The sequence below is a fragment of the Telmatherina bonti genome (genome assembly GCF_933228915.1).
Source record: "Telmatherina bonti genome assembly, chromosome: 24".
In the NCBI taxonomy this organism is placed as follows: Eukaryota; Metazoa; Chordata; class Actinopteri; order Atheriniformes; family Telmatherinidae; genus Telmatherina; species Telmatherina bonti.
Window position 1 is genome coordinate 18,692,622 of NC_136633.1, and position 22,913 is coordinate 18,715,534.

The 22,913-nt window shown below is 42.7% G+C and overlaps 1 protein-coding gene across 1 annotated transcript; it reads left to right on the plus strand.

Moving 5' to 3' along the window:
* Window positions 1-435: 435 nt before the first annotated feature.
* Window positions 436-22,204, plus strand: cyp27a2 (cytochrome P450 family 27 subfamily A member 2; the record flags this gene model as incomplete). Its single annotated transcript, XM_079264102.1, has 9 exons — window positions 436-696; window positions 1,387-1,577; window positions 8,633-8,832; window positions 8,936-9,133; window positions 9,226-9,389; window positions 13,029-13,195; window positions 16,104-16,185; window positions 16,283-16,519; window positions 22,026-22,204. The coding sequence occupies 9 exons, from the start codon at window positions 436-438 to the stop codon at window positions 22,140-22,142; spliced, it is 1,617 nt and encodes a 538-aa protein (XP_079120228.1). The 3' UTR covers window positions 22,143-22,204.
* Window positions 22,205-22,913: the final 709 nt, after the last annotated feature.

Here is a 22,913-nt window from a genome sequence, read left to right on the forward strand (position 1 = left end):
TGGAGCAAAGCTTTTGCGACAAAGGGATGAGAAATGTCTTGGCAAATTTATGCGTCATACAGTATATGCCATGCTGGACTCTTATTGGTCGAGACCAGAGCACCTTTTACGCTTTGCCTTGTTACCACTTTTGACCACTGGGTGGCAGCATTACACTATTTATGTAAGTTTCGCTCTTAAATATCATTATAAAGTTATGTTATTTAGGAGATATTGACCAAGTTTATGTTTGGAGTTAAAATGTGAAATATTACAGCCTGTCATCAAATTATCTGTTTTGTGATGAAACTCAGAACCGTCTTTGTAATGAACAGGGTCTTTACTGCGGTGTTGCCTGCAGGCGGGCACGAAGGAAAGTCTGGCCAAACTAATGAATCTCTCACAGAACACCAGCACTCCTCCACAAACAGTCGGATCAGACGCACAGCTTCCAGCATGGATTTCTGGGCGGCTGCAGCCAAGCCGCTCCGTGTTTACGCGCTCTGCGCGCGGACTCTGCCGGTGTCCCGGGTCGATCGGGGGCTCCGACACGGCGCTTCCATCGCGGTCTGGACCAGACGGAACCTGAACGTCCAGGCGACCACAGAGCAGGAGCAGAAGCTGAAGAGCATCGATGATCTTCCGGGGCCCAGCTGGCCCACTACTCTGTACTGGTTGTTTGTAAAAGGTTACGCGGACAAGCGCCACCTACTGCAGGTACTGGATGAGGACAAAAACTTGATTCTGACTGGTTTAAAATGATTTCCTAACCATCCTGACCCGGGACATGTTTACTTTTTTCAAGCAGGCCTATAGAAACAGAAAAATCCCAACTCCTAGTTGCCTTCATGCTTTTTTGCAGACATGCTTTCCAAATATATATTCAGGGATAATGAACATTGTTTTTCATAATTTCTACCTGTGAATATCTCACTTATAGGGATGTGAATAGCAGTTTCCTCATTGTATTCAATCAATCAGACCCTGAAATGACCACAAGATAATAATAATGATAATGATAATAATAATAATGGATTCAATTTATACATCCACTTTGTTGAGGCACTCTATTCTGAGTCTATTATTGATTAACAACTTATTGACAATGTTTGGTGGTAAAGTAAAGGTGGAGCTGCAGCTGCAGACTGTTGCTAGTTAGTGATACTCTGACAGACATATGACATGTAGCTGTAGTGTGATGTTGGTAAGACATCTTTACATATTTAGCCCCTCCCCTGGTGAGTGTCCACTGGAAGAGAACAAATTCCTACATTTTACACAGCATTCAAACTATTTTGGAATTGGAGTTGTGTTTATATCAGCGTATTTATTGTAACACTTATTGAAGTGTTTAATAAATGAAGGAGTTTAAAGTGCAACACTTCAATTCAAATCATCATTTTCCAGGGTTTACAGAAAAGTCTGTACGGGCCCATCTGGCGCTCCCGGTTTGGACCATACAACATTGTCAACGTGGCGTCTCCAGAGCTCATAGCTCAGGTGATTCAGCAGGAAGGTCGCTATCCGGTCCGAGTAGAGCTTCCTCACTGGAAGGAGTACAGGGACCTGAGGGGACAAGCATATGGCCTGCATGTGGAGTGAGTGCAAACTGAAGCAATATGAAACACCGCTGGCAAGAGAGTACCATGTGACTTGAGTTTTATAAAGGTCGTCCCATTGAGTCATTTACAAGACAGATATGGTTTGGACAAACAAAAAAGAAAAAAAACAAACATTTAGTTCCAGTTAGACATCGTTCTTACAATACAGTTACTAAATCAGTTCATATAAAAGTGTAAAGCAGATTAGATACTAAAAACAATTAAAACATGGTCCAACTCTCCTTTGTTTTATCTGCATCCAGTACCAGTCTGAGACGGGACAGCTGAGACTGAATAATGAGGATTGGAGACATTTAAAAGCTGTTTCCACAACAGGGTTAGGTCACATGACTTGCACACTGGCAACGGCTGTGGGAACCAAAACGATAAACAAAACAGGTGTACTGCGACAGGCTTGGCTGCTATAGCTAGCTTTTCCTGTCCTACATACATGTATGTGTAATATATATATGCTGCATGGTGACAGAGTGGTTAGCACTGTGGCTTCTTAGCAAGCCTTTCCATGAGGAGTTTGGATGTTCTCTCCGGGTACTTCGACTTCTTCCCACCATCCAAAGACATGCATGTTCGGTTTATTGTTTACTCTAAATTGTCTCTAGGAGTGAGTGCTTGAATGGTTGTTTGTCTCTTTGTGTTAGCCCTGCGTTGGACTGGCAACCTGTCCAGGGTTTACTCTGTCTTTCTCTCAAAGGTTACTGGGACAGGCTCCAGCTCCTTTGTGACCCTTAATCGGACAAAGCAGTACGGGGAATGAATGAATGAATATAGTGGTACTTTCCTGCTGTGTCTTTGGATGTTCCAGTCAATATTTCCAGTGATGGGATAACATTTTCCAGATGGTCTGCTGATCCTGAATGACCAGCTAAATGTGTTGCTGCCATCAAACCAGATAACTGGAAGCAGTGGGGCTGGGTAATGAGCACTTTGTTGGTGTTAAGCAGAAAATAAACAGAAATGTGGGGTCTCTTTCTGGCCTGACCACATTAGTGCAAAGTCCACTATCGGCACCCTTGATATGATGCCATTAGCAGCATATTAATAGTCACTCAATAACAGCAGCTTGGTTTTATGCCACCCAACATGGCGCATAACAAAAATTGTGATGTCACTGAGAATGGTCTATACCACTTATTCCAGTTCAGGGATTTAGGGAAGCTGGTGTTTATGTTATCAATGACGAGGAAGGGTACACCCTGGACAAGTGGCCAGTTTCTCACAAGGCATTCTGACCCACATCACTGATAAATCATTAAGACAACAGATCCTGAAACTGAGCTTTGATGTACACCTTTAGAGATGTTTCGGTAACTGGTTGAGAGACCACTGTGCTGCACTGAGGTTGATGATTGCAAGTGTCTTACATAAGATTTTCTGATCCTCTGTGTTGAATGCTTTAAAGAGATATATGAAACAGCGCGGTAGTCTTCTCATTCAGCAGCTTTTTAAGGACCTTTCCTAACATACATGTATAATATTTAACAGGTGACCATGAATCATTGGGACAGCATGACAGCTGGATTTAGTCAGTGTGGTAAACATCAGATATAGTGAAAAAATCTCCCTGAAGTATAAGGTTTCTGAAGCCTAACTTAGACCTTTTTTATTGACCACAATCCCATCTCCACCATCACCACCATTTCTTGGTATTTGCTTTAACTATAAAGTAGATGAACACAAATGTAGCATTTGATAACAGCAATGATTTCTACCTTTAAAGGTAAGAAGGTTTATCTTTTGGACCATTTCTGTATCTTTTTGGTACTGTTGTAAGTTACGTGGCCAGAGTGGCTAACAGATGGCAGTCGGCAGAAGTCCTCCAACAATTTGAGAATTTATTGTGCAATGATGCATGTTGCCATAAAATACATAGAAAACCACAACGGAAAATTATTGTCACTACACAAATTATATTCTACCCACTAAACATAACTGAAATCAAATAAACCTAAAGTAATCTAACATGCACCCTGTTACATCAATCTCGGCTCTCGCAGACAAACAAAATGCCACCTTTAAATACCCTCATACCTGAATCCCAACATGGCCGCCCCCAGCAATTACCACCTTTCAGGTACGCACACTAAATAAAGTCATAGTCATTCTTTCCCCGTTACCTCAGATAACCCTCTAAACTGTTTCCCCATCCACAAACATCAGGCACAATACATATCCTATAAAAGACAAACTAATTCTAGATTGTGTCTGATGGCAGCAAACTGTAGTAGCTCTGACTTGCTATCTTGATTTTTTTTTTTAAAGTACAAACTCTTCTCACATAGATAATAGCTCAAATTAGGTCTCTTTTTTTCTTTTTCTGAGGATTTCATGCCGGTTCGGAGGGTATGGAGATTTTTCTGCATATATTTGGCTCTCTCAAGACTTGAGTCGCCAAGGCAACGAAAGATTTGTTTACAATCGGGATCAACTAATTAAACTCTTCCAAATCAGGATTATCAGCGAAACAACACATCAAATCCTGATGGAGTTAAAAAGAAAGAGAAGAGGATGCAGAGCGGGAGGGAGACAGAGGAGAAAGCGATGGAGATTTAAACCATACACTATTCACAAAAAGTTAGGGATATTCAGCTTTTGGGTGAAATTTCACAACAAGCCTAAAATGCATTCAAACCTGTACAGGTGAACTTAATGTGATCTTCTCTAAGCTTTTAAATGCACATGTCCAACTGTTAAATGTTTCAATAAATTTTGCACAAGTTGCTGTTCTCTAACAAGGAGCTTAACGGCAAAAATCACGGCAGGTGTGTGATCCTTGAATTGACCAATAAATGTCCTGGTTCAATTAGAGCTGGTGTTTAAACAGTTGTCCTCATCATGCTGTTCACATTTTGACATCATGAGACCAAGACGACACCTAACAATGGAACAACAGTCCCTTGCCATTGCGATGCTTCAAACTGGACGTTCTCAGACAGAAGTGGCCACTGAGCTTGGAGTGTCACAGAGTGTCATCAGCAGGTTGCAACAGAGATATCCAGAGACTGGAAGAGTCACAGAAAGGCCTAGAAGTGGACGTCCTTTGGCCACATCCCTTGCTGATGACCGCTACATTGTGAACACTGCCTTGAGAAACCGGATGATGAATGCCACTCAACTCCAGGCACGTTTAAGAGAGGTGAGAGGCACCCAAGTGTCACGTCCGACCATTCGAAACCGTTTACATCAGCGTGGTCTGCGTGCTAGACGACCTGCACGGGTACCTGACCACACCACCAGTCACAGGCATCATCGTCTTGCATGGGCCAGGGAGCATTTACGCTGGACGAGGAACCAGTGGGCCTCAGTGCTGTTCTTTGATGAAAGTCGATTCACACTGAGCAGAAATGATGGCCGGCAACGATGTTGGAGACGTCAGGGAGAGCGCTATGCATCAGCCACTGTTGTCACCAGGCCAGCTTTTGGTGGTGGCGGTATTACAGTGTGGGCAGGGGTGTCCACTTGGTACAGAACTGCCCTACACTTTGTGAATGGTACAGTGACAAGCCCATACTACCTGAATAACATCATTAATCCAGTGATTGTGCCCCTACATGAACAGCACAAGCCTAATTTCATCTTCATGGACGACAATGCTCCTGCTCATCGAGGCCGCATCATCAGGGAATGGCTGTTGGAGACTGGTGTACCTCAAATGGAATGGCCTGCACTCTCTCCAGACCTGAATCCCATTGAAAACCTGTGGGATCAGCTGAGCCGTCGTGTAGAGGCTCGAAACCCTGCACCCCAGAACCTCAATGACCTGAGGGCTGCCCTTCAAGAAGAGTGGGATGCCATGCCTCAGCAGGCAATAAGTTGCCTTGTGAACATCATGAGACGTCGTTGTCAAGCTGTAATTGATGCTCAAGGGCACATGACGAGATATTGAGACGTTCAAATTTTTTGTTGTGGTGTAACTACCATTGTTGTTACCTTTTGTGTTGAATGAATTTTTTGAGATGAGGAAATCAGTAGTGCATCCTTCTACTTAAATGTCTTACTTTTATGGTATTATATCACTGTAGCATGAACATATTGCATTTTCCATAAATTTCACCTGAAAGCCAAATATCCCTAACTTTTTGTGAGTAGTGTATCTACCAACCGTCCTCATGGGTAATGTGAGATTGCTAGCTAAGAAAACGGACGAGCTCAAGATGCTAACAAGGTCTCAGAAAGAATAAAGAGAGTGCAGTATTATGTGCTTCACCAAAACATGGCTGCATGAACACATTACTGACTGTATTGTGTCTGCACCGGGCTTCAAAATGGTCCATGCAGACCGCAGTAGACAACACAGCAGAAGGGTGGTGGAATTGCAGTGCTGGTTAACCAGCGTTGGTGTCATCCTGGACATGTTACTGTCAAGGAGAAGATATGCACAAGGGACATCGAACTGTTAGCTGCGAGCTTCCGTCCATATTATTTACCCAGTGTGTTTACCTGTGTTATTCTGGTAGCGGTTTATATAATACCTGGTACTGCACCAGACACAGCCTGTGACGTCATTGGCTCCGTTGTTGCCCGGCTACAAAAACAGCATCCAAACTCATTCATGGCGAGCTCTGGAGACTTCAACGTCTCCCTCTCTGCAACTCTACCAACATTCCAACAGTTTGTCAGCTGCTCCACCAGAGAAAATAAGATGTTGGACTTATTTAATGCAAATATGAATAATGGATACAGCTGTTCTGCCTTGCCTCCTTTAGGAAGATCTGACCATAATGTGGTTCTTCTCACCTTAACCTAAAAGTCCATTGTTCAGCAGCAACCAGTCATAACAAAGACTATCAAAATCTGGTCTGCTGAAAGTGAAGATGCTCTTAGAGGAGGCTTTGAGGCTACAGACTGGAACATCCTCTATGAACCTCATGGAGACAATATCAACGCCATGACTGAGTGTGTGACAGATTACATAAACTTCTCTGTGGACAGCATAGTCCCAACAAGAACAGTGAGGTGCTTCCCCAATAACAAACCCTGGACCACCAGTGACCTGAAAAAGCTGCTGAACATCAAAAAGAAAGCCTTCGGGGATGGAGACAGGGAGTTATTGAGGGCAACACAAAAACAACTTAAAACACAAACTAAGAAGTGCAAGGACGACTACAGGAAGAAGTTAGAAAGTCAGCTCCAGCAGAATAACGTGAGGGATGCGTGGTCTGGAATGAAGAAGATCACCGGCTTCAAGTTAAAGGGGGACCAGCCTGATGGAGGTCTGGAGGGAGCTAATGAGCTGAACATATTCTTCAACAGGTTCAGTTCACCCCCTGCCTCCAGCCCAACAGATCACACACCCTCCATAAGCCCAGTGCTTTCCTGTCACGCCTCTAATCTGTCACCCTGCAGCTCACTCATGGAGCAGAACACAGCTTCATCTCCCTCCACATCAGGACATCCTGAGACCTCCACCTTGTTTGTGTCCTGCAATCAGGTTAAGAGGCAATTTGAGAAACTGAACCAGAACAAGGCTGTAGGTCCAGATGGTGTCAGTCCAAGAGTTTTCAAGACCTGCTCAAAACAACTATGTCCAATTCTTCAGCACCTTTTCAACACCAGTCTGAGACAAAATAGAGTCCCAGTGCAGTGGAAATCCTCCTGCCTTGTTCCAATGCCTAAAAAAAAACAAAAAAAAAAACACAACCAGCTGAACCAAGTGACTACAGACCAGTTGCCCTGACATCTCACATCATGAAAGTCCTGAAGAGACTGTCACTGGCTCACCTCAACAAGCAAGTAAACACCTTTCAGGACCCATTACAGTTTGCATATCGTAATGGACTTTGGGTTGAAGATGCCATCATATACCTGTTCCAAAGAGCACACTCTCATCTGGACCATTCAGGCATGAGTCCTGTCATCTGCAGAAATACTCTTAATGACTCTGCAGTTGTGGGGTGTATCAGGGATGGACAAGAAGCAGAGTACAGAGAACAGGTCAGTCAGTTTGTTAAATGGTGCGGTGGCAATAATCTTATATTAAATACCAGCAAAACAAAAGAGATGATTGTTGACTTCAGGAGGAACAAGAATAAACAAAGCACTGTTTCCATCCTGGGAGAGGAGGTGGAGGTGGTGGAGGAATACAAGTATCTTGGAGTTCAGCTGGACAACAAACTGGACTGGAAATGCAGCAACACTAAATACATCTATAAGAAAGGTCAGAGCAGACTGTACTTCTTAAGGAAGCAGAGATCGTTTAACGTCTGCACCAAGATGTTGCATATCTTCTATAAGTCCGTTGTGGAGAGTGCAGTCAGCTTTGCAGCCTTGGTTCTGTGCTTGGAGTAACTCTGGAGACACTGGAGCTGATTGTCCAAAGAAGAATGCTGCACAAGCTGATGAAGATGATGGAGGATTCTTCACACCCTCTCCACAACACAGTGATGAAACAACAAAGTGTGTTTAGTAAGAGGCTTCTTTTGGTCTTCTGTAAGACTGAAAGATACAGAAGATCATTCCTGCCCGCAGCCATCAGCCTCTGGAACAAGATTTCCTCTAGTTAATTATTATTATCTACTACAATATTTGATTTCACTTTGGGGATGAATAAAGTATTTTTCATTTCATTCATTTCTAATTCCTGTGACACAATACAACTCCCCCCACCCCATACTTGGTACCATCCAGTGACATCACCAATTGGGTAAAACCCTATGAGCAGCTCTTCCTCCCTTTGGTCCTAGAACATAAGTATGGTGAGTAAGTCAATAATACTAAACATTTAATTAACAAATCAAACAGAATATTAAACCAAATAATTTCTTTTGGTCTGCATCTTTATTTTAACAAGTGGTAGTATATTTTAACTTTACTCAAATACAAAACAAAGCACAAACAAACCCAGGATAGTTGGTGTCTGCTGACCACTGAGAGGATAAAGAAAAGTATCAGTAACTCAAACACAATATGGTTAGCTGTTTTTGTTATGAGCAACAGTGACAAGTGGTGGCACCTTACCCACTTTGTCACAGGTACTCTTCCTAGAGTTGTACCTTTAAATACAGAAGTGTTATTTTTCTGTGTGTGCTCTGTAGCACAGGACCAGAGTGGTACCGGATCCGCAGTGTCCTCAACCCCAAGATGTTGAAGCTGATGGAGGTGTCTGCCTATGCCCCCATCATCCATCAGGTGGTTGGAGATCTCCTAAAACGCATCGAGTTCCTGCGGTGCTGCAGCGAGGACCAAGCCACTGTTTCCAATCTGACAGCTGAGCTCTACAAGTTTGGATTTGAAGGTGGGAATTGCCGGATTCAAATTCTTATCAGACAGTAAAAGAGGTGTGTGTGGAGGGGAAGGGGGGGTGTCAGCATCTGATGGTTTTACTTTCAATTCTGCAGGTATCTCCTCAATCTTGTATGAGACCAAACTGGGTTGTCTTCAGGAGGAGATTCCCGAGGACACTTTGCGCTTCATTGCTGCTGTCAATGACATGCTGACATTGTCTGATATTGTCCTCATTTTGCCCCACTGGAGCCGCTGCATCCTCCCCTTCTGGAAGCGCTTTGTCCAGGCCTGGGATGACCTCTATGAAGTTGGTGTGTTGTCACAGAAACACAAAAAGACTATATAAATCATGTGGCTTCAAGCCCCAGTATAGATTCAGTTCCATTTTGCTTCTGCTTGGCAGCTCAGACTCTCATCGATCGAAGAGTGGGTGAAATTGAAGCTCAAGTGCGCCGCAGAGAGCCCACAGAAGGCATGTACCTGACCTACCTGCTGGCGTCTGAAAAGCTGAGCAGAGATGAAATCTACATAAGCGTGACAGAGCTGATGCTGGGAGGGGTTGACACGGTGAGAAACCCAGGCTTCCTATTGATCATGATGCTGAAAGTGAAGTCATTTTGAAAGAGATTAAACCTTAAACTTCTCTTTTTCAATGTTAGAGACTTAAGTCTGGCAGCTTCTTGTTGTATTTTGTCAATTTGTCACCAAGTCTACACCGATATTTGAAGGTGAAATGAAGGATTGATAAAGGCATGCAGATTGGTACATTGGCCCCAGCAGAGAAGGCTCTGTATTAGGCGCAGTTGATCCATATTTTATCAGAGTAAAACATTTGTATTTTGCAACGCAGCTGCCAGAAGTATGTGTTATTGTTTCACACTTCAGTAACAGTGGTTGTGTAATCATAATGAGACATGAGATTTTGTGGCTCAGAGCTGTATAGTCAATATTTACCATACCATAGTATACCATACCATACCATACCATACCATACCATACCGTACCAAACAGTACCATACTGCACCGTACTGTACCGCACCATACCAGTATGGCATGGTACGGTACCATACCATACCATACCATACCATACCATACCATACCATACAGTGCTGTACCAAAGTGCGACATACCATACCATACTGTACTGTATAATATCGTACCATACTGTACCATATTGTTCCATACCATACCCTACCCTACCCTACCCTACCCTACCCTACCCTACCCTACCATACCATACCATACCATACCATACTATCTTTGCAAAAATAAAAAATGCAAATAAGACTAGAAACAATGAAGTGGTCAGTGAAACTTTGCTACGACACACCCAGATGTGTTTTGTTTCCTAACTGTACTGTTTTCTTCTTCTTCTCTGGTTTGTTCATTTTGCTGGTTGTGTGCCGGCTATACAATTCAGCCCTGCAACTGTAATTTCCGATGGTATTGCTCTGTTTTGTGTGAAAATGGATCAAATTCCATATGTAACTAACGCAGGACACAGACGAAAATTTTCATCCACTTGCGTATCCATTGTTTTTGCTGTCTTTTGCATCCAGCGTTAAAGGGTCTATAGACAGAAAACAAAAAAAAGTTTAAAAAGGAAGATTTTCCATTACACTGACAGTTTAAATATCAGGTTGTTCAAGTGTTAGTCATGAGCACTCATTAGATCTGTAACAACTCACACAGAGGTGTGGACCTGATTGTTTGTCTTGACTCTCGGCTTCATTGAGGTCCCTTCTGTCACACCCCAAATTCTTACCATCTTACCACACGCAATAAAAGAGGATACGTGCCCAAGAATGACAAGAATGAAATATAGGAAGCACTCGTAACTCTTTCTTTGTGTGGCAACAGGTTGTCAGCAGAAAAATTTAATGTGGTTAACCCCCCTGAAGCATGCTGTTGCTCACTGGGGCAGCACTCCATGTTGGCTGCATTCCCAGGAGCGGTCGAGGCTTGTTGCGACTTTCTTGGTGCATCGCTGTGCCAGGGAAATCTCCACTTTCTGTGATTATCAGTGAGATGCTGTGGTTGTTAATGGAGAACAGTGAACAATTTCTTTGTTTAGGGCGAGGTAAAGTATCCACTCTGAAAGCATGACAGAGTAGAGGTTGCAGAGTTTAGGACCTGGAGTCTAATCAGATTTGTGGTTATGGAAATTACATCAGTTATTGTTGTTTTGTGGAGGATGCGGCTTTGATCCTTGTATTTCTGCCCATTATTTGTCATTTTCCCTCCTTTTTCCCTCTGTTTTTCTGTTGACAGTATTCAGGTCGAGTCAGTATCAGCGATAGTGTTTGTACACTGGTGCCATTACTCCTGGTATAATCAATGTCTACACCTTTCAGCAAAAGATTATCTCCTGAAGGGACAATTGTATAGACATGAAACTTGGATGTAACTTAGAGTCGGAGTGAAGCTTGTACAGCAGAGTAGATTCACTGTTCTCTAAGAATTACACAGCACAGACATGTTTTTTGATAAATACCTGGCAACACAAGTGAGTAGACCTCACAGTGGACTGTCCACATTAGGCCCAGTATATCAGCATTTTGCGTGGACATCATTGTTATACAGCACAGCCTTCATCGTCTTAGTCCACATGGAGTTCAGCAGAGCTGCACTGGTTACTACTGGAATCTTTTTTCCAATCCTCCATCATCACATCACAGAGCTGATGGATGTCAAACACCCTCTGTTTCTTCACCTTCCACCTGATGCTTGTTGACTTTCACTCTATCACCTTCATCTTCAGCTTCCTCAGCAAGCAGGTTGTCATCTTGGTGGTGTACAGGGATCATTAAGATGTTGAAAAACTGTCATACAAACCAATTCGGCTTCAAAACATCACAATGCATGCTGGGATTCATGTGTCCCTTCATGAAATCCCAACACTTGGTGCACTCATGCACCCCCAGACCATGATGCAACCACCACCAAATTTCACTGTAAGCAACAGAGAATCATCCTGCTACTCCTCGCTTTTGTGCCACCAGACATGCTCGACATTATGTGAGCCAGACAAGTAAAAATGAGTCTGTTCAGACTACAGGACCTGGTTCTAATAATCCATGCTGTTGGACTGGTAGCCTTCAGGAAACTGTCCTTCTGGGACGAAGTCCATACAGACTAACATGACACAGTTTGCAGCATCTGGTCTGATCACTGACTCGCTTCCTGCTTCTTCATCATCTGTAGACGTGCTGGCATCACTTATGTCTGTGTTTTAAGCCAAATTCTGGATTTTTCAAGCACGAGGACTCAGCAGCTTTAGTGGACCCTGAAGAGGCTGTTTCTGGCCAACAACTATTGGCTGAGACAAAGGAAGATGTCCTCTCTTCCCTTCCTCTCTATGTTTACTGCACTTAAACACCCTGCTGGCTATCCTGAGGAACACCAGTTAGGCTCATCACAGCTAACCAGTTGTCATAATTGGAAATTAATATTTCTTTGAACAAACATTCTTGTTTCCTGCCATCAACATGTCTGAACTGTCCTTGGATTCAGTCATCAGGTTTTTACTTTTAAAAGTGTTTTAATCTGACGCTAAAGTTGACGTCCCAGCCGGGTTAAATAAATTCTCCCACTGAAGAAACTTCTTGATGACTCTTTGAGGGAAATGGTGTTTTCAGGAAGCTCAATCAAGCGGCACCTTCAGAAAAAATTTTTTTATTCAGTTTTTCTGTTTCTATCACTGCATGATTTCATATGAGATACTTAAACTGAGCAGAAACTTGTATTCTGCTCCCTGAAAAATACCAGGAAGGAGAAAATTACAAAATAAAAAATGTGACATGGCAATAATTGGTAAATCTTTGTTAATGCGTCAAAAAAAAGACTCAGTATAATAAAAAAAAAAAAATAAAAAAAAAAATACACACACTGGATGTGTAAACACAGCGTGATCAGATGATTTGGCCTCATGTAATGCTTGGCTGTGGCGGATTGTATTTGTCTGTTGTCTGTTTGTCTTTCAGTTCCTCTTTTAGAATGAAAATGCATCACAAGCCCTTCACTGTCAGAAATAACTCCTATGCTTTCAGACTTCTCTGAATCTGTGACTTTTACTTCTGACTCTTTCTAAAATTGCTTCTGTCCTCATCCTGCCAAACCATTTGTGCATAAGATGGTGGGTTTTGTTGTTGTAGCAGCTGTGCCACACAGCCTGATGTTATCCCTTCTATTCCCCTTGTATCTCAGACGTCCAACACCTTATCGTGGGCGTTGTACCATTTAGCGAGGGACTGCAGGGTTCAGGAGCGCCTCTACAGCGAGGTGGAGTCGGTGTGTCCCAACAAACAGGAGCCTAGCACAGAGGACCTGCGCCGAATGCCCTACCTGAAGGCCGTCATAAAGGAAACGTTACGGTGAGCAGACTACTGTCTGTACTTCATATGAGAAAAACAGGCACAACAGCTACCAAAAATCCTCCACTTAATACACACGTTCTTTTAAAAAATGTAATGAAAAACACAAAAACATATGTAAGATGCTCTGCACATAGAGCAGGGGCGGAGAGGTTAGACCAGTTGCCAAAATGAAAAACTTGGATAAAGTCACAGGCCAACATTGATATTTGCACACATTTAAACAAATCATGTTTCTAATGAAAAATGTATGTATTTCTTGAAATAAAATGTTAATAAATGTCAAATTCCTCTTTTTATGACAGCCTTCTTATTTAAATTTCAAAATGAACATTTTTCCAAAGGCTAATAAAAGTAAAATAGCAATAACAGACCAATAAACTATACTAACAATGTCCTTCAATGAATGTGCAACCATTCAAACCCATGCCTCTGGGTAGTGAAAATGCATAAAGAAAATGCTAATTTTAGCTCAGTTTGCTACACACTGATTTACTCTGACATGTCCAAGCCAGACATCTGACATCTTTTCTTGGGGCTAGTTCATCCATTTTGGGGCCAGGCTCTGGGCTGAAATCCTCAGGACTGAGCAAAGATGTTCATCAGTCAGACGTCTCCTGTGAGATGTTTTGGCCATTTTCATAGAAGAGACTAGTGGATAAGTGGACACATGGATAAGTGCTGCCGAACATGGAGAGCATCTGTGCAGTTTGGGTGCGGAGCTGAGGCATTGTGTCAGGGATAAAATGTGGAAACTGTGCATCATACTTAGACTTCACCAAACTGGAGTTCAGTCAGCTCCATTTGGGGTTGGATGGTGTATTTTCCACGCCAACAGCAAAAGTATTGCTTAGCAGTTCAAACCAACATTTCTGGGCATCAAAGTCAGTAAATTGCTGAGTTTTTCAGCAAACTGTGCACACAGGCAGTAGAGATTTGCATTTTCACTTTGACCCCACATTGCATACTCACCACAAGTTTATGCCACGATGGCTTCATCTCAGTTACAGATTTGGAAAAGGCTTCAGAGATTTCTTTTCCTGTTGTTCTTCCATGTATTAATTTTAATCTCAAAAGCTCCTCCATAAAGCACAGATTTGAGTCTACTCCACGAATGAATGCTGCAAGCTGGACAGTATCAGATGTGTCGCTGCCTTCATTCGCAGCAAGGGAGGATGCAACAAAACCTTTCCCCTTTTTCATCAGCTGGTTGTGTTCACATGTCCAATAAGCTGCTGTGTTTCTGCTCAGACTCACATTTGAAAATGCTTGTTTTTCCTCAGGGCACACAAACTCACAAGCTTTAATCATGCATTTCTTTTCAAAACTCTCCTTCATTTTAACGCCGTGCTGATTTTGCAATCTCTGCTGCTACACTAATACCAGCCCTTAGAGCAGAGGTGTCCAGCTCCGGTCCTCGAGGGCCAGAATCCTGCAGGTTTTCTATGTATCCCTGCTCAGACACACCTGATTCAAATTAATTAGTAGTAGAGCTTAGTCAGTTGTGCACGTCATTGGCTGTTTGATCCATTTAGTGGAAGCTAGATGTGTTGGAACAGGAATACATGGGAAACCTGCAGGACAGCGGCCCTCGAGGACCGACTTTGGACACCCCTGCCTTAGAGCAACCCGCTTTCTGACAGGGCTTTTCTTTTTTTTTTTAAAAAAACTTTTTTCTTCACAACTACATGTCAAGATGCTTAAACTTGTCCTGGTGTTTTATTTCATTGTGTCACCTCATGTTGTACTCTTTAGTTGTAACCTTGTTGACACCACATACAAAACAAAGAGGTTTGTCTTTTACATGTTAACAGATATTCTGCCTCCCACCTGTCCAGAAAACTCCTGTTTTCTGCCTTTCTTTTTGCCAGTTTTGGGAGTGGTAGTACAGAGCAAGTAATAGCATGAGGTTTCTATGACTACTGTCAACAAAGGAGAGGGTCCTGTCCTGATTAACGCATGCAGAGCATAATGGGATTTGTAGTTTTGGTGGTATGTGCTGTATATTACCGGCAGGCCAGCTCTAGTAGTCATTTAAAATTGCCTTGCAGGCCAAATCTAATACTCTGTGGGCCAGAGGTTGACACCTTTGCTCTTGTCTGTCACTCTACTGAGACGTCATCTGACTCCACCTCCAGCCTGTCTCTTGAGGTGTCCTCTGTCTGCAGGTCTAGATGGTTTCATTCCAGGGCTTTGAAAGCCTGCTCAGAACCACAAGGTGGATTCTACAGAACCTCTTCAACCCTAGTCTGAGTCAGAAAAGAGTTCCTGTTCATTGGAAAACATCCTGTCTTGTTCCAGGACCTAAAACATCCCAACCATCTGATCCACTTGACTATAGAAAAGTTGTCCTACCGTCTCACATCATGAAAGTCCTGCAGAGACGCATATTGTCTCATCTCAACCTTTCAGGACGTTGACTGTAGGTGAATTACTAACCCTACAACATCACAGTTGAGCCTGTATATCACCAGGTACGTTCCACTGACATGATAAGATCTCAACAGCAGTTCTTTCTTGGACTGTAAACATGAACAAACATGTTGTATAAGAAGCTAAAAGTTTAGCTTGACATTGAACCAGGAGGTTCTTTGCAGCAGGTTTTATGTGATCTATTAAAGGTGCAGATTTTGTACAAATAGCGTATAAATAACAGACCTCAAAGGTTTATAATCTGTTGCAGGTTCCCTCAAAGCAGAAGTCTGTCGGCACACGGAGTGTTGAGCGTGTCCTCTCATGTGGAGAAAAGACATGTTGACGGATTACTTCTGCACTGATATACTTTATTCCTGTATAATCATTAGCATGTAGCTAGCATGGAGGAGAGAATAATAGTAGTAGCAACTTAGCCTACTCAAAAAGTCAGTCTTTGTCTCTGATGCTGTCCTTTAATGTCTTCCTCCACCAGCCTGTATCCTGTGGTTTTTGGAAATGGACGTCTTATTTCAGAGAACAAAGTCATTTTAGACAATTACTGTTTCCCTAAGAAGGTAGGGAGAGTTTATCGGACACCCGAATCCTTCCAAGTCAACTGTGAAAGGAAGACGGCACGCTCTCTGAATGATCTTTACCATCTTTTGTTTGTAGACTCTTTTCCATCTGTGCCATTACGTAGCCAGTCATGATGAGACAGAGTTTACGAATGCGGAGGACTTCGTCCCGGAGCGGTGGCTCAGCGTGGAGATGCCCAGCAGCCATGCAGGCAGGGGTACGCCCGGCTTCTACCAGCATCACCCATACAGCTTCATCCCGTTTGGTGTTGGGGTGCGAGGATGTGTGGGGAAGAGGGTAGCGGAGATGGAGATGTATTTTGCTCTCTCCAGGGTAAGTAACAATCCTGAAACAAAAACTTGACTAACAGGCTTGTTGTGTCTACAGCGTTGAAACAGGTAAGACCTGAAGAGGCGGTGGCTGCCTGCAGTTCTCTGATGCCGAGATAAGAGGAAGGAGGACAGATCCTGGGCTTACAGAGGCAAATGGAATGAAGAAAACAAACATGCTAAACACTCAATAAGCTCCTCTCTGCACAAGCGTAGACGATTTAAACTTACTATAAAAACAGTAAATCTGGGACCAACATAAAGTATGCTAAAGGCATGTGCTTGTTTTCATGAAATACTTTATTAAGAGTGAACTACCTTATTACAAGACCAGGGTTCATTAACAAATTATGGATAGATGCCTTTTATATTATGAATAACGAAAAGCATGACAAAGAGAATACAATTAAACAGTTTATCTTAAATTTAATTAGTGCAGTGATTCTTGAATTTTCTCACCATGTCCCATCCTTAAAGCTGGGGTAGGTAATGTTGGGGAGCTCCTCCCCCTCTGGTTTTACTCCTTATGTGATCCAAAGCTTTTTTATTCGCAACTTTTTCCACCAATGATTTTCTCTTTCTCGGCTGTTTAGCGGGAGGAGGTAAATAAACCGAGCCGGGTCGGGGAAATCCTTCCTGCATTTTCTCAGCCATGTTTGCCTTCTTCTTCACTACTTTGTATTTTTATCCTAACACGCTATTTATATGCAGGGCGTGGCTATCAGGCATGCGCTGCGGGAAGGGGGAGGAGGGGCCCCATAAAAAGAAGCTTACGAAATATAAGAAAATGAACAACTTCAATTCGGCCCGAACGTTTGGATTGGTCAGAGTTTTTACAGATTTACAGTAAACTGAGGGGTCTAACTATATTTCTCATTGTTCATGATTACAAAATGTATAGACTACTATCAGGACGAGGAACCACTTCACCCAGAGTAAAATGTCTCTGAGCAAGATTACCTACCCCAGCTTTAAGCATATCCAGGACCCCCCGCCCCCTGTATATGTATCAGGAGCTGTGCTTTATGGAGCTGGATTTATGGTTCAGGAACAACAAACAGTTTACAGCAGAGACTTTTGATGTGTTGTCTTTGTAAAGCTGCCTTGGTTGAAAACCATATTGCCGTGAGCAACACTGCAGCGATGACATGGCTCACTGCAGCATAATGCAGGTGTTTGCACCTCTGAAGATCATGCGGTTTGCTTCAGTAAACCCTGATTCCTGTTGCTTTCCCTCTAATTTTACCTTCTTGGTATTTTGGGGAAGTATGCAGCTGGTGCATTGCTGCCACCAGCTGGTCAGGAGTGTGGGCCAGAATGTCTCAAAGAGATGAGACGTCAATTCATCTGCTACATCTTACCAATCCCATGCACCCCCGCTTTTAGTGTAGCTACACCCCCAGTTTGAGAATCTCTGAATTAATCAGACTCAGAGAAAGGTGAAAGAATGAAAGATGGATGATTTGCTCGAAGACCCAGATGAGATCTGGCAATCAGGATGTTTTTATTCATTTTAAGGTCTCAGAAGTTTGGAAACAGCAGTGGTCGTGCTAAAGCTGGCGGCATCAGGGACATTAGAGCGTTCTATCCACTCCCTATGTCGGGGTATTTTAGTTGCAGGTTTTTAACGTCTGACTTGAGTTCTTTCCCACTTTGGGTTACAGTAAAGACACGTCTGAGTTTAATGAAAACGTATGATTGCTTCCACCTCAGAGTGGGTTGTAGCGGTGTTGCTAGCTGCCTGCAGCTCGCCTTGGATTGCTTCAAATGCTTCAGGAAGTTGGTTACTAAGTTAAACTTGACGTTCGCAGCAATACCTGCTTTCAGGCCCACTGGGTCCGTTTGGTCTGCATTTTTAAGATTATTGGACAATAATCATATTCTATCTCACCCAAAATGAAATTTTGTCTGAAATAATGCAAATACAAGTTGCGTTTTATCATATTTATTGCTACAAGGTGCCTCAACAGTACTTAAACTGTCAGTAGAGCTTGTCTTCTATGCGAACTACTGCATTTCCTGCTCACTGGTGCCTGTTTTTGCTCATTTACACTTATTTCAGACCTAATTTGCTTGAAATCATGAAAGTTAAGTCTGAAATCACTGGGTATGCAACTCGAGTCCTAATATGACTAACTTTGCAAACCGTATCTGGATCTGCAGGGAAGCTGGAGTCCAGGTGATGTTGAGACTCTGGATTAGACCCAGTGTCTCTGACTGGTCCAGATACGATCAGCTCATCTAAAGCTCGAACACAGTTCCCTTTTTGTTTGCAGACAGGAAGTTGTTTGTGTCAGTGGTGGACTGAAAAAAAGAAGCACTGTCTTTTGGAAAGTACCACAACCTTTACCACAGTTATATTTTATTTAGCAGGTCTTCTTCTACTGTTACACACACTGCTATCAGTGTGGGATTTAGGTGGTAACTTAGAAATAAGTTTTAACAGTTGTACCATGACCTCTATGATTAATAACTTGAGCCAAAGTGTTCTTCATGATTGTCCTCATTACTACTGTAATGTCCACCAACTGGACCGGCTGGACCGGAGTGGGAAGAGACAGGATATCTGACACCGTTCATGTATTCAGAGTCTCAGAAATCAAGCAAGCAAGTGCAGAAAAGTGCAGGTTTGAGGCCTATCAGTGCTCAGTGTGTTGACACAGAGATAAAAACCACAACCCAACAGAGCCGAGTTGTGCAGAAAGGGGGTGGGCAAGCGTGACAAAGAGGAAACAGCTGAGCAGCTGCTGGAAGACAGCAAACCACAAAGAAACATGCAAACAGCTCGTATGAGCCCACACTGTGCTGGGGTTCAACAGGAAGTCATTAAGATTTCATAGCTGCAAATAATTTCACAGTTTGTGTTTGCAAATACAGTTTTGTTGTTATTTGAAAAAAAAAAAGTTTGTGAAGGTGTGGAAACAGATTTGTAAGGTTGAAGCAGATGGGTGTCGGTAAAGGAAACATTTGTTCACGGATGCAAAAGGAAAACTTGATGCGAGACGGAAGTTGCAGATGCAGGTTTCTGGGCCTGGTTTTACGCCTCCATCAGATTGGGTGACGACAAATCAAACTGTCCAATCAGAGAGAGGACAGCTTCCTCTCCTTCATTCATGATGTTGTTCTAGATACATGTAAAAGTCCAAAAGAAATATCACAACAACCCCTCCCCACCACCGCTGCCTCCACCTGAAGTCACAGCAGTGTGATATTCTTCATGTTCTCCGCTGCTTTACACAGAACCACTGAACACATCCAGGTTCCAGTGCAGACGGACCCGACAATGAAGGGATGTCATGTCCGTCTGCAGTCTGTTCTTGACTGTCTGAGCAGAAAGCCTTTAGCCATAGAAAACATCTTTCCGGGCCTGTCTCTAATGTCCCGTCATCTAAAACATAAAGGTACCAGGGCTCTTGCTTTGAGGAGCAGCAGCTGGAAGTACCTTTAAGTTGGAATCCAGATCAGAGCTGCTTGAGCGGTTCTTCAAATTACCTCAGATTACCCCGACAGTCTCCACTCAAGGACAATCTCACTTTCAAACCCCATATTGATAATCTTGTGAAGAAGCTCAAACTGAAATTGGGTTTTTTCTTTCTAAATAAATTTAGTGTTTCTTTTGAGGTGAAAAAGCGGCTTGTTACTCATGCTTCTCTGAGATTTATTACAAACTGTGGAGCCTTGATCCATCACTGTGAACGGTATTCCGGAGTGGTTTGGGCTTCTTTGTCCACCAGCAGGTTGGGACATTGGTACACTTTCATTTATAAGGCCATGCTTGGACTATTGCCCTTCTATATTTGTGGCTTAGTAACACAGAGAAATGTCAGTTCGTATGGCAAGCGATCAAACAATTGTCTGATGCTCTTTGTACCATTTGCCTGCACTGAACTGGGAAAAAGGGCGTTTGCCCTCTCTGCCCCTTTACATGCAACAGGATGTAAAAGGATTAGAAACTAACAAACTTATTTCATTGAATGACTTTAAATCCAGATTGTGCATCTGAGACAGCCTCCTCAACCTGTAACTGCTTTTCTTAATTTGTTAGTAATTGTAATTGTGACTTTGCTGTAACTGATACTTTTTGCAGCCCTAAATAAAAGGAATAAATAAATAAAATGAGCGATGGAGTTATAAAGTCATGTCTTTAAGTTTTTGGCAGAATGAAATAAATTGGAGCCTGTAAAGCAGAAACATGAACAGAATGAAGACTCCTTTGCCAGCAGGGTGGAAATGTTCTCTCACATCTGCAGATGTTTGGTGACTCGCCTCCCGTGTGCGTGTCCCCATGTCGCTGCAGAGGGCTGAGCTCCGACTCGGGCAGAGACCTGGTCACGTGAAAAACTCCAGGCCCTGTTGGTTTGATTCTAACACAGTGGGACTCTAAAGGTTTTGGTTACTAAGACGAAGAAAGCGGACCGCATCAGTCCAGTTCTGAGGTCTTCACAACGGTTGTCCGTTTAGCGGAGGACAGATTATAAAGTTTTGTTGCTGGTCTATAAAGCTCTGAATGGTTCGGGACCAGAATACATCCGTCACCTCTTGACCCAGTATGAACATACCAGACCTCTCAGGTAATCTGGGTCAGGTCTTTATCAGTTTCCAGAGTCAGAACCAGACGTGGAGAAGCTTCATTCAGCTTCTATGCTCCACACGTCTGGAACAAACTCCCAGAAAGTCTTAGATCAGCTGGAAAATCCAGTTAAAGACCATCCTGGTCTCAGCTGATGTTCTTTTAAAAGTGTCCTCTCTTTTGTTTTTCATTTTGGATTCTACATCTTATATTCTGATGTTAGTGTTTGTGTAGGAGCCATAAATATATTATTGAGGATGGATGGTTGATGTTACATGGTTGTCATAGTGATGTAAAGTGGGGCCACGTGGACGTAGATTGGTGTAGGCTGAATAGTTAAAAAGGCGTTGTCAGCCAGTCACTCAGGTTTTGCTGGAGAGGAGGGCTGGGTACCTGGACAGCCCTAGTTCATATACATTCTACTTTCCAAAAGGTCAGATAGCCTACTATGGCTACTGTTCAAAGTACACTTTGCCTGGTACGTCAAACAACTTGACTAAACCCAGTCGTTGCTACAGTTTCCTCTGAATCCAGACAAACAGGATCGTCTTATCCTGCATCTCGTGTAAAAGTAATTAGATTTACTTATTCATTCAGTGAAAAACGTGAGATGTGGCTTGGCTTCATTACTGACCTGTCAAACACAGGATGCATGGAGCAGATACCGCCTGGCCGCTGTCGAGTTCAGGACTGCTGCTGCTAACCCTGCAGCTGGATCATGCAGGTTGACAGGACTGGTTTTTTATTATAACTTGACTTTTTTATTGGTGCACTGGAGTTTCAAGCCAGGAAAGCTCTGTTACGGGATAATCTTCTGCAAGACCTGCAGGTCCCACAGATGACTTGTAGGACTAGCCTGGCTCGGATTATTGGATCTAATGGAGAAGTTGAGGACAAGCTGTCCTGCATCTTAATAACCGGTCTGTGTTTTTCCCTGCAGGTGGTGCAGAACTACAAGGTGGAGCCGGAAGATGGAGCACCAACTGTGCAGCCGAAAACCCGAACACTGCTCGTCCCTTCGAAGTCCATCAACCTGCGCTTCCTGCCCAGAACCTGAAGGGGGCGGTGTGCTCAGCCACTGATGCGCTGACAGTAAAACATCCCAGCTTTCCGTTTAGCTGCACAAACATAGCAGTTTATTAAACTTTAAGGCTAAAAAAATGTTTTTAATCCCCAGAAATGTGATCAAGTTAAAGTTAAGTCAAGTTAAAGTGCGATGGAAATAAAATGATTCCATCTGGATGCAGAAAGCTCAAGCCAGACTATTGCATGATGAATAAAATGACATCAGTAGATGTTTAAATTAGAACTGCAGGGTAAAAAAGTATGTTTTTCATCATGTAAAGTACTTTTTCTAACAGTTTGCAGGGTTTTATAGAGTGCTTTAATATGTCTGTGCTCTAATTGTTTTTAAAATAGTTTTTACACAAATTTAAATATAATTTTTATTGTATTTTTCTTCTTCATCATTCCAACACAAAGTTAACAGAGAGGCTGGATGTGAAGAGCAGTGATGCTAGTTTGAGCTACATTTAGCTTCAGCTACGCTGGTTATAATTACAACATTTCTATGTTTCTGATCTCAATGTGCTGTTTGGCTATTTTTTATTTGTGCAAACAAACTCACATATTTACATACAAATATTACAGATAACATATTAAGTATTTATAGTTATAATAAAATCATGTCTTTTTGTTCTTTACAGCATTCACTTTTAGCCACAGTTAAGTATTCTGTCTGTGTTTTATCTGATCTGTTTGACCTCACTGTATAGATATAGTTTTATAAGTAAGGGATACAGCATGGGCGGCTGTAGCTCAGTCGGCT